This window comes from Ictalurus furcatus, chromosome 19 (genome assembly GCF_023375685.1).
Source record: "Ictalurus furcatus strain D&B chromosome 19, Billie_1.0, whole genome shotgun sequence".
Lineage (NCBI taxonomy): Eukaryota > Metazoa > Chordata > Actinopteri > Siluriformes > Ictaluridae > Ictalurus > Ictalurus furcatus.
This window is the reverse complement of record NC_071273.1, coordinates 22,682,637-22,695,567: the sequence shown is the minus strand read 5'-3', so window position 1 is coordinate 22,695,567 and position 12,931 is coordinate 22,682,637. Positions and strand designations below refer to the sequence as shown.

Sequence of the window (12,931 nt, the reverse complement as noted above, 5' to 3'; positions counted from 1 at the left end):
CATTTGACATGGTACAATTCCAGATTTTGCAATCGACTCACATGTTAGCAAGTTAACGAGGGATAATTTACTAACTCAACAATAACCAGATAATCACTCCGTAATCTTTAAAAATCTATTCGCAAAATCGTTTCAGTCCACATCCTACATCCACAAAACAGAATTCAGTACTTGTACTGAATTCATTAGTATCCCTTGAACAACTTGTTCGGAATGATTATACGTACCATGTGCCAGTTGCCCCTGCATGGAAAAATCCAGAAAACAACCAAGCTACTGTTTCTCATCACCGACAAACACATTATGCAAAACTTTGTGGAAGAATTGGATCACCGAAGACCCGTGAGACTCTCGGTATGCTTTCTACATTCTCCAGCGATCTTCTCGTGAAAAAATAATGCAGTAAATAGAGACGCAAACAAGCTAACTAACATTATCTAGGCAGTTATTCAGTCCAAAAGTGCCCATTTTGTCCAATTCTTTGGGGGTGTGTCTAACCTACAAATGCATGATGTTGTACAATTTCAGAACAATATTCCACCCCTACATAAAACTATATCACTACAAGCTCACCCTTCTATTTTGACAGAGCGAATGAGTTTCTCCTCTCGCTTGTATCGCCCGGTTACCAAACCTATGTAAAATCAGCCCGTGCATCACTGTCTACCAATGTCTGAACAATTCGAAAACAATGTTTGCTCTTTGTGATTTTCCTCGTCTCTGTACCGTTCTATTTGTTCGATTTAATCAAACCTGTCGTAGCTTTCGCAGGCTGGTTCAGGAGCCGTGAAAGGGAACAAATACCTGGACCCAAAAAAACCACTGATAATGTTTTCAACAGCTGTTTCACATCTCGTCTCTGGCTGTGTATCAAATCACATACTAGCACAGTTGAATTTGTACACTGTGGGTTACCTGTTATCAGGATGTCCTATTTTAACCATACGGTTAAGTATGCTATTATGCAGTTTCGGACACAGCCTTTAGAAAGCCAGCTCTTTGCTTTGTCACATCACTGCAGGTATAAACAGGTAATATGAACAAAAACCAAAATGGTGCCTACAGTTTTGTGGGGACATTACAATGAGTAACAGATGTGGCATAATTTGATCATGTGTGTTGTAGCCATGAAAAAAGCCTTTACAAATTGGTTCAAATTTGACATTTTATCAATTTTTCATACAGTTTGGAAAACTACCGGTTTATGTCTGTTTCGCTATGGCACATACATATCTAACAACTTGATCATAACTTTAAAAAATCACTGTATGATTAAATCACACTTAGTAAGCAAGGTTTAAGCCATTGTGTTTATTGAGAAATAGCTGAGCACCAGAGCACTGATGGATTTTTATGCCTACGAGGATACGTGCTTGCCTTTGCAAAAGTCCTCATATATTTGCACCAGAAAGCTACAGAAGGATGAAATGCCGACCCCAGACTCATTGCCCAGCCAGCTGTATGAGCAGTCGGATGGTAAATGGTCTGCACTTATATAGCGCTTTTATCCAAAGCACTTTACACTGTGTCTCAGTCATCCATTCACCCATTCACACACACACTCACATACCAATGGTAGCAGAGCTGCCATGCAAGGCACTAACTTGCCATCGGGAGCAACTTGGGGTTCAGTGTCTTGCCCAAGGAGTTTGGTATGTGGAGTCACGTGGGCCGCGAATCGAACCTCCAACCCTACATTTAGTGGTCAACCCGCTCTACCAACTAAGCCACAGCCACCCCATTTCTAACCTCACCCCTGCTGTGGTCTGAATCATTGTGTTCCACTGTGCTATCTGGACTATTTGTTCTCTGGGTTAATTAGATTACCACAGTGGTAATAGAAATTTTTATCACCGTTACTTTGGAAATACTGTAAAGTCTATCTCCATTTCCACTGTCACCTCAGAAGTATTTTTCATGCCAATATCTGGAGAAAACTATGAATATCTGCTGCACCTTTGTACCATCCAAATGTAGTCATCGACCGAATGGAAGGATAGTGTGTCTTCACCAGGTTACTGGTGTAAGTGGCGACTTTTAATTGGTTTACAACTTAACGGGTTTTTAAATCATTTTGAATAAACTCAAAAAGTAAAAGCACTGATTTAACCATACTCAGAAAGTACTATCCCAGCTGACAAAAAAAGGTCCACAGGACGTCCCCTAAATGGCCTCTATGAACGTCAATGTGTAGGGTCCCCTTTACGTCCTACGGATGTTCAAGGGGACGTTCACAGGACGTCCAGCGGCCATTCGGGACGCTTAGGGGACTTTCGCTGAAATGAACACATTCAGTAGTGTTATGATTTGATATCCTCTGACGTCCTCGGAACGTCCGCCAGCAGACGTTATAAACCGGACCAAATGCGGACCTGAGTAGACGTTCACAACGTCCAGGGGACGTCCCCTGTCTGCTGGGATTACAGGGAAAAATGTACACAAGTACTTCAACAAGAGTCTTTTTTTTTTTTTCTTTCCATGTCTAGTGATGTGTCTTTCCTATTTTTCTTCTGCTTCTGCTTTTGTCTTTGGTCACTCTACCAAGCATTATTCTCACACATGTCTGCAGAGGACTTGACACTGTTTACCAACCATTATAGCCTCTTTTTCATCGTAGGGCCAGAATGTTCTGTGCACAGGGAGTAACTGTTCCAATAACATTTCCACCTTGGCACCATGTTGGGTACAGTTTTTTCAGCATGGTTAACTAACCAGGCTCAATGCAGCAGAACTGTTCAATGACCAAACATAAAGTGATATATTGAAACCCAGCTCATGTCTTTTATTTCTATCAGTGCACTGAGTTTCAGGGCAAGTCCTGACTGACTGTTGTTGAATGGTAAGTGGATGAAACCCCGAGCCAATGTGCTAAACTGCCCAGTGACCTCATACAAATACAAATCCTACCCATTAACAGTTAATGGAATAGGAAGCCATGGCAACAACTGATGCATCTTTATTGTTTATAAATATGGCAGCTATCATTTTTCCCAGCACACAATTATCTGTCATCACTGTAGTTTGCCTTTGGTACTTTCTTTATAAGATCAACAAATGGAAAAAATAAGCCAAGAGCATTTACAAGTGGCCACGTTGGTGTGGAACGGCATGACGTGGTCATGGCTACTGTTCTTCCCAGCAGTGGAATGGCTTATGGGAATAGGAGCAGATTTCATTTCCATTCCTCCCTCAGTTTTGATTACATTGTATGAGCACCTGCTCTGGAAAGTTTAGTCATTGCAGACTATGTGGACTATGTTGAGCAGTCATGGAGCTACAGAGCCCTCCACTAATATTGACACCCTTGGTAAATATGAGCAAAGACGTCTGTGAGAAATTGTCTTTATTGTTTAACCTTTTGATCTTTTGTTTATGGATATCAAACTATTGCAAACTCAACCCAAGTTTATCCAAATATCAACAGATATTAAATGAAAACCTGACTGCCTCTGCCAGAAAGCTTCAAATGGGCCGTGGTTGGATCTTCCAGCAGGACAATGATCCAAAACATACATCAAAATCAACACAAAAATGGTTTACTGACTACAAAATCAAGGTCCTGCCATGACCATCCCAGTCCCCTGACCTGAACCCCATAGAAAACCTGTGGGATGAACTGAAGAGGAGAGTCCACCAGCGTGGACCTCGAAATGTGAAGGATCCGGAGAGATTCTGTATGGAGGAACGGTCTCAGATCCCTCGCCATGTATTCTCCAACCTCATCAGGCGTTATAGGAGAAGATTCAGAGCTGTTATCTTGGCAAAGGGAGGTAGCACAAAGTATTGAATAAAAGCGTGCCAATAATTGTTGCACAACTATATTTAACAAAGTTTTTTTTTTGATAAACCTGTATTGTGTTTGCAATTGTTTGAGATCCATGAGAGCAGAGTATTTTTGTGATTATTTTTTTTTTAACGAAAGATCAAAAAGTTAAACAATAAAGCCTTCACAGCCTTCTTTGCTCATATTTACCAAGGGTGCCAATATTACTGGAGAGCACTGTATAAGCATGATTAGGAAGGAGAAACTTCCAGATTTGGTGCATCCTGTCACCAGATTTTTTGGCTGCTCGAAGCGTCCTCTTCACGGTGCGTTGAGACGATATAGACACTCGTCCAATTCCAGGTCGATTCATAACATTTCCAGTTGACTGGAACTTCTTAATTATTGCCCTGATGGTGGAAATGGGCATTTTCAATGCGTGTACTATTTTCTTATAGCCACGCTCCATTTTGTGAAGCTCAACAACCTGGCCAAGTTGCAGTTGTTAATGAACACAACACCAATAAACTAGTTAGCTAGAGTGGTCAACATAAAAGCTATAGAAGCTATATTATATAGATATAGAAGCTATATTATAGAAGCTTTAATGATGGCGAGCTGTATTTGCTGTTGTTGTTCCCTATCTCTCCTGAAGTTTTAAAACCCTACACTTTCATAAGTGTGCGGTTCCACCACTGGTGCTAAATGAATGTGTGCAGAAGGATTTTCTTCCTGTACAACAAACCTAGAAAGGTTTTAATGTGCTATGACTATGGCAGAAGATGAATACGGTGCACAGCTTGATTGAAAGCTTTATTTTGTATCCTTCAAAATGACACATGAATTCAGAATTTTCCATCAATACTTTTGAAATTCGGTAAATACCCATTATTGGTTAAACGCAGCCCCTAGTGCTGAACCCTTTTCTTTCACTGCTCTGGACTTGCTGCTTTGACTTCAGTCCATGGCTACGCCCTTCTCCAGAACAATTTCTCCACATGCTCCAAACCCTGGTCCACTTTCTTTTGTCTCTGGCCTTCTTCTACCTCTGCTCCCGTGACCCTTCACACCACAGTGGCTGTCCTTTTTTGTGCTTCAAATTTTGCTGTTGTATTCTCACTTCTACTCTTCACATATCTCGTTCGCTTCACCTGTGTCATCTTCTTTAACATCCCAATCAGTCTTTATACATAATGCATTGACATATACCACATTGCCTACCACCTCCACTTCATTATTCTGGTGTTTTCAGGTGTTAACCTTAGCGTTCCTGGGCTTCTGACTCAGTATTACATTAATCTAATCCAAGCTATGGATCGTGATTCTTTGAAAAGCCTAATTAAAGAGATTCTGCATTTACAGTATACACACTATGTCTGACTCTCAAGTGAGTCAACATCCATATAGGATGTCTTTGATACTCCATGGCTGTCATTTTGGGCTTAATAGGTTTTATTGGGGTTTAGGTTAGAGGACTGGGAAGGCCATCACCAAAGGCAGATTTTGTGGTCAGTCTGCTTTTTTGTGTACATCTGGGGGAATGCTTTGGATTATTTTCCTACAGGAAGATCCAATAATGACCTGGTTTTAGGACTTAACAGCCAACAACATCATCTATTTATTACCATTCTTCAGAGCTTCTTTTCTTAAGGTCCTCAGCCACCTTTTTAATAATAAACACGCATAATAAACAGCAGGCTGCTGCAGGGGAGAACTTAGTTCAATATATTCAGACAAATGTGCCGGTAAACAAATTTAAAAAAGAGGACAGAGCCCAGACTTGCTGATGGAACATATGTGAATGTCTTTCCAGTTTCCATTCCTTGGGATCTGTTGGGGGGAGGAATCCACTTTTCAATATTTGCTCTTTTGAGAGCATGAGAGAAGAGGGCTGGTGAAAGAAGGAAGACCCTGCACTGAACTTTATCTGGTTATAACCTTACAATGAAAATCACTGAGCAGTTAGGGTTAGGGTTAGGGTTACACAGTTTTAAAGCCTACCATTAGTGGTGAGGGAATGTTGCTCAATAGCTTGTTGTTCGTTGCTCCGTGATTCTCGAAAAAATAAGAAACACTATTTTTTTTTGGCTTAGAATTGAGATGATGATTCTCACTCGCAATCCTTGCAAGGAACAATATATATACAGTATAACAGTATATTTGTTATTCTTACACGGCACCAGCTCTGTTCCAGACAGTGGCAGATACATTTTCCTAGTGGATGTTTGAGAACGATGTCTCGTCTGAGTGAATTACTGACTCATTCTCATTGTAATAGCCCAAATCCTGAGCTAAAACTAAATATGAGCAAGCAATGAGCAATGTGTCCTCCCAAAAAAAACCCTCGCCAGTGGACATAAGCAATATTAACATTGGTGAAATAATAAGTCATGGCAGTTTTCTGTCTTTTCTGCCAACAGCAACTCATAAACCATTCACGGGTGAAAATTGATCTTTATAAATATCTGTATAAAGCTCTGTGAACGTGCCATTCAAAGTTCAGAGACTTTTATTCATCCACTCATTTTGTTGTTGTTTGTTTAGTAATAGGAAATTTAGTAATAGGAAATATTAAATAAATATAAAGACGGGATAAATGTGTTTTTTTTCTTCTTCTTTTTTTTTAAACTGCAAACAGGTGCTTGATTCATTTTTTTTTTTATCACTCATGATTTGCTGACGTTGTTTGTCTCCTTTTCCTTCTGTAGACTCACAGTACATATGGGGTCACATGGTATAACATTTATAGTCAATGGTAACAGCAGTTAAGATGGAATAGTGGCGCTCTGTTTAATTCAATTGTTTCCTGATTGCACATTCAATTCAATTCAATTCAGTTTTATTCGTATAGCACGTTTAACAGCGGACATTGTCTCAAAGCAGCTTTACAGAAATATATAAACACAGGATAGAGATTTTAAGTGTGTGAATTTATCCCTATTGAGCGAGACGGTGGTGATGGTGGTGAGGAAAAACTCCCTGAGATGATATGAGGAAGAAACCTTGAGAGGAACCAGACTCAGAAGGGAACCCGTCCTCATCTGGGTAACGACGGATAGTGTGAAAGTAATAGAAAGTTCATTATGGTTTTTATATGAAGTCTGTTTGTTGAACTAGTCCACTGTTCACTAAAGGAGACCTGAGTGTAAAACTGCATGTGGTCATTTCAGTCCCAAGGCCATCGCTGCAACCGTAGTCCCAGCAACCACAGCGAGAACGTCCATGTGGAATTTACGTCCAAAACCATTTCCATGGTACTTCAAGCGGCACCGTCCTCAGCATTCCACAGGCTGTAGCCTCCAGATGATGAGAGCTCCATCCAGAGGTAGGGCATCCAAACGGATCAGGCAAGTCCAGAGAGCAGAAAGGGTCAGGATCACTGGCATCTCCATAAAATCACGTTGTATAATCAATACTGTTCTTCAATTGAACTGCATTGAAACAAATCAATTTTAATTCTGAAGTCCTAGTTGCTAAATATCACTTGTTTGGTTACTCAAACTACAGCATTGAGGTAGAGGTGATGGATTTGCCTGGGTTCACTGCATTCCTAGCATTCACACTAGCAAGAGACAAGCTCCTTGTGTTCCTTGTCATTTGTTCTTTGTCAGCTTGTAGAACCGCTACTGTTGTCACTGTCTAACAGATTAGCAAAGCCATTTTTCTACTACTTTCCTCCAAGCTGCTTTTTTCTTTGTAATGTCTCTATACACATTTCATGAGAGGTCATATACACTCACTGTCCATGTTTTGTGGATGCTGAGATGTTTTTCAGCTCACCACAGTCTCATCAACAATGTGTTTCAACCTGCAGTTTTTCGCACCAACGCTATAGACTGTTATGTGTGAAAATCCCTGGAGATCAGTAGTTTCTGAAATACTCAAACCAGCCCATCTGTTACCAACATGCCACGATCCCCCCCCCCCCCCCGACATCCTGATCTTTGATGTGAACATTAACTGAAGCTCTTGACCTGTATCTGCAAGATTTTCTGCATTGAGCTACCGCCACATGATTGCCTGATTCGATAACCGCATGGACGTGCAGATGTTCAGGTGTTCCTAATAAAGTGGCCGCTTCATAACAGGTTAAGACGAAACCACTGTACGTTTTCTTCCATTTTCGCCGTCAAACAGTAAATGTGAACTCATCGCATGGGACTAGGAAGGAACTAGTGGTGGGAGACTGAAGAATTGCCAGACCACACGTGTCATAGGATTGGTCCAAGGACTCATTTGAGCCAGTTGTTTGGATTTGTCACTTTACTGCATCATACCTAATTTGCATTTAAAATCTCAAGTCAAGTGTAGCTCGTCACTGTCGCTAAAATTGCGCCTCACAGAAGTACATACAAAAAACGAATGGTTGGCAATCGTTTTGTCGCTTGTTAGTGTGGACTTTTGAGTCTCTAAGCTAACTGATGAGATGAAGCCTACACGTGTACACGTTAATAAATATCAAATAACTGCATGCATGGAATTCTTGTCCTGTGGGTGAGGTTCTTTCACAGTAAAAATTGTACCAAATCTAGTCGCCCTTGTTGAAATGAGATCAGACAGACTAATGATGAGGTCTTGGTGTGTCTGTGTGTGTGTGTGTGCTTGTGCTGATTTTGCGGTAAGCAAAAAGTCCCAAAAATTCAAAAAAACGATGGAGCCGTAGGAAACTATGTCTGAAGACGTTTCAGTTTTCTATCTTCTTAAGTGGTCACAGATTTGCTTCAGTGTACCTCTTCCAAAAGACCTTTCACCTGAAATATATATCCACCTGAGAGTCCATATGCACATCATATGAATAATATTCTATTATATTAGCGAATCTAGGCTTCGCTCTTGTCCATATAATCACATTCTTTCAAATAGGAAGACAAAATCTGGCTTTGGAGAAACGCATGCTCTAAGAAATAATATATTGCTTTTTCCCTGACTCTCAAGTGCTAACACATGTCAGTGGGGTGGAGGGATCGAGCTTAAAGTAGAGAGAAAGCCAGAGCCTGTTTTGTTTTGTGCGAAATGTTTATGGGAACCCTGTCTCATCACAGAACACATGCATCTTACAATCGTCAAAAAACTGTCGAAGTGAAAAGGGGACAAATTTGACCGACCCAGATCTTATTTTGTTTGCACAGGAAATGTGCAGAGAACATTCCAGCCAATGACCAGACGCAGCTTAGAGATAAAAGTAGTCTCCTTTCTCCAGTCAAGAGAGCTCTGCGGCAATCTGGGTGTCTGCTATCCAGAAGCACGCTTCAAGATGACGATGAGAGCATGCTGAGAGAGATACGTTTGCAGATAAAAGGATGGCTGATTTATATTTACACATCTGCAGAGCATTGGACCTGCTCGCACTGGATGCCATGCTCTGCAGACAGCCAGCAAAGGCAACAGTAGTAAAGGCCTTATGTAAGTTTGGTCTGGCTTCAGTTTCTGCTTCTGCTTCCTCTTGTCACTTTTTCCAAAGCTAATTTACGACCGCAGTGGACTGGTTAATATAATGGTAGGCGGTTGGCATCACATGTAGCCAAATGCTTTTTTTCTTTCTTTCTTTCTTCTTCGACTTTCCACAACATTTTATGAGACCGGTTTTGTTGCGAACATTTTATTTTGTTCGAGGAAGAGAAACGTTAAGCGTTGGAAATGTTCAGCGCTGGCGCAATGCTTTGCATGTCTTGGTGTTTGTTTTGCTGCTTCACAATCGTTTATTTCTTTTAAAGGGTCATTCCGGACGATTGGGTAATTGAGGTGTGTGGGTGGGTGCAAACCACACAGGTATATATATTTTGCAGCGTGTGTTGCGAGCCTTTGCAGGCGTAGAACCTCTGCCGGAGCGTGAGCTGCACCTGAAACTCGTTACACGCGAGAACCGACATACCACGGTGCACAGACCGCTGACGTTCTGCAGGCTGTCTGACTGCTGTTTCCAATCATTCTAGGGCCACTGTAGTTTTGCTGAGCCAGTCTTCTCATTCTCTATTTCCCTCCTCTCTTTCTTCTTCACTCTCTATCCCTCCCTCTCTCTCGCCCTCCCTCTCTCGTCCTCTCCAGAGACCTTGGGCCATAGACACCTCTGCCTGCAGCCTGAAACACAGAGAGAGGGAATAAGGTAAGAAAGATCCTACCTGTTAAGAAAAAGAGTTCTTCTGAAAAGTTAGCGATTGTGCTCAGTTTTTGGCAACGTCTTTTAGACTTTCTGTTTGGCGTAGGTTCAAAGTGTGGTCTGTTTCGGTGTATTCGAGATTTTAGGATTGAGGAGGAGATTAAACTGCCTAGTTCGATTATGTGTGTGCGTGCACTGCGTGAACATATTAGCTTTACATGTTCTTTAGCATTTTCTAAAAAAAAAAAAAAAAAGATTTGTGCTGAGTTTGCATATTCGAACATTACAGTAATGTGTCCAAGTACGGGTCTGCTTAGTGGAATTTCTAAATTCAAGACATACAATACATTTTTTAAGCAAACTTTTTATATACTGGTATGATGTCTAGTCGAGGTACGTCATTTATTTTCTTATTGTTGTTTTTGGGCTTCGAATCCCACCTGTAAATGTTTACACTAAAAAAGAACAGGGGTTGCTGTAGGGCGTGTATTACGTAGGTTGAGGAGGGGCAAGCAGGGTGGGATCATGATTGCAGTTTAAGTAAGCTATAATGAGGAATAAGCTTGGATTTGCGTACATGGGGTGTGCACTTAATTTCAGTTGAGGCCTGATTGTTCACATGTTAAAAGATTTTCCACAAACTCATGATGATTATGAGTTCATAGATACTACACAATATTTGTGTTGATATTTATGTCGAGGTAGAATACATCGAATTTAATTCTGTATCTTTTGCTTATTTGTTTTCCACCAGATTTTCCACTGTGTTTGTCACTGCTGTGAAACCATGTTCCCTGTTCGGTCTGTCCTCCTGGCTGGCCTTGTCAGTCTGTGCATCTGTCAGTACTATGACTATGACTACGAGCCTGCGGCACAGTCTATGCCATCCGCGCCCAATTGTGCTCAGGAGTGCAACTGTCCCATCAACTTCCCCACTGCCATGTACTGTGATGGCCTCAACCTGAAGTACATCCCGATTGTCCCGACGGGAATCAAATACCTCTACCTGCAGAACAACCTAATCGAGGAGATCAAGGCAGGTGTTTTTGACAATGTCACTGACTTGCGCTGGCTTGTCCTTGACAACAATAACATCACCAGCGACAAGATCCAGTCAGGAACCATTGACAAGTTGGGCAAACTGGAGAAGCTCCTCTTCAGCTACAACAAGCTGAGTAAACCTCCTGTCCTTAAATCCAAGTCCCTGGATGAAGTGAAGTTCATTGGCAACAGGCTTACTACACTTCCCTCAGGCCTACTGTCAGGCATGGAGAACCTCACTACCATCCACCTAGCCAAGAACAAACTGACCTCGGAAGGCCTCGTCGGGGCCTTCAAAGGACTGAAGTCATTGATGCTGTTGGATTTAAGTGAGAACAAGCTAAAAAAGCTCCCAGCAGGTATCCCAGCTTCCCTACTGATGCTGTATGTTGACAACAACGATATCGAATCCATCCCCAGTGGCTATCTGGCCAAACTGCCTGAACTGCAGTACCTGCGTCTCTCTCACAACAAGCTGGTAGACTCGGGTATTCCGGCAGGCGTGTTCAACGTTACTTCTCTCCTGGAGCTGGACCTGTCCTTCAATAAGCTCCAGACCATCCCAGAGATCAATGAAGCACTTGAGCATCTGTACCTGCAAGTCAATGAAATTAGCAGTGAGTGCTTACGCTCTTCCAATTCTTTCTTTCTGTACCACTATGTAGTCATCACTATCCGACTTGGGTTTTTTCTTTCTCTCCTTTTTTTTTTCCAGAATTTGACCTGAACAACATCTGCAAGGTTGTCTCACCTGTAAACTACTCCAGACTGAAGTCTCTGCGCCTGGATGGAAACGAGCTCACCCACAGTAACCTGCCTGATGATGCAAGCACCTGTCTCCGTCAGGCTTCTGAGATCGTTTTTGACTAGTTTTTCCACTCAGTGTCCACTTTGACCAGCTCTTTTGAAAGATCTATTCCAACATCTTTTACATTTTTAAATATAAGTTACTGAGTGTAACTTTCCCTCACAAATAGATAGTGATAGAACACCATAATCATTATATCAATATAGCCTCAAATAACCAAATAAAGTTTTGGTTATTTGTTTACGGAGATCTGTACGATGGAAATAATGTAATACTGACCAAAGTACACTGAGATCTATATATTAAATCTTGAAATATCCGTTCTTGGCACATTCCAGTAAACGGTACGAGGCACACATGTATTATGAATGTTATGTATGACTAGTGCTTTAATACAAAACATGCTTGAACACCTTTACACTTTTTTTTTTTTAATCCTAACAGTCACTTCAAACATTCCTGTAACTAATATTTATATGGATCAAATTGAAGCACAGATCCACGTTTGCTCTTATGCTTTTGTATAGATTGTCTAAATGCTGGCACCGACACTCTGTATTTAATGTACACGTGATAATATTAAGCCTTCAGGAACTGTATCTTTTTTTTCTTCTTTTTTAAATGTTGTTTTAATCATCTCCGATGAGCTATATCTGTATACTATCTCTTTTCTGATTAGAATTTTATAACAGTTTAGCTAAATCCGCTATATTACTCTATGTTTCACGTAGCTAGAAAAAAGAGGAACGCGAAGTATTGCTAAAAAGGTGTCTTGCATTACTCAAATATTTAGATATTATTTTCTTCTCAGAGCGTGGTCGTTAGTTAAATCTACTAAGGTGTAACTTGCAAGTATTATAGATTTAAACTGTGAAGAACTGCTACATATTGTAATGAAACTAACGTTTGAATTACCCAGTAACAGCTTGCTGCTCCATAAACTGCCAAGATTTATGCAATATTCTAACTTACTTGCATGCAATTTCATCATACGCTCTACATTCTACATTCAACAAATTATGCACCTATGTTTGCTCACATTGCATTGTTACAATGGCAGTAATTGAAGATTTTGAGCATAATTGCAGGTCTATTATGTTAAATGATGAACGTTTTTCTTTCTTTCTTTCTTTCTTTCTTTCTTTCTTTAAAACACCGTTCATTTTAAAGCAAATAAATCAAGTTTCCTAAACATGCTGTAAACTCTAATTTCGTAAACATA

The 12,931-nt window shown here is 40.8% G+C and overlaps 1 protein-coding gene across 1 annotated transcript; it reads left to right on the top strand.

The window, feature by feature from the left end:
- The first annotated feature begins 9,776 nt into the window (after positions 1–9,776).
- lum (lumican) lies at positions 9,777–12,931 on the top strand. The gene is made up of 3 exons (XM_053649857.1): positions 9,777–9,866; positions 10,615–11,518; positions 11,617–12,931. Exons 2-3 carry the CDS (start codon positions 10,648–10,650, stop codon positions 11,769–11,771), a joined length of 1,026 nt encoding a protein of 341 aa, XP_053505832.1. The 5' UTR covers positions 9,777–9,866; positions 10,615–10,647; the 3' UTR covers positions 11,772–12,931.

Coding starts and splice junctions, on each gene's coding strand:
- lum (XM_053649857.1), top strand. CDS start 10,648: ATGTTCCCTGTTCGGTCTGTCCTCCTGGCTGGCCTTGTCAGTCTGTGC. Junction 11,519..11,616: donor GCAAGTCAATGAAATTAGCA/GTGAGTGCTTAC, acceptor TTTTTTTTCCAG/AATTTGACCTGAACAACATC.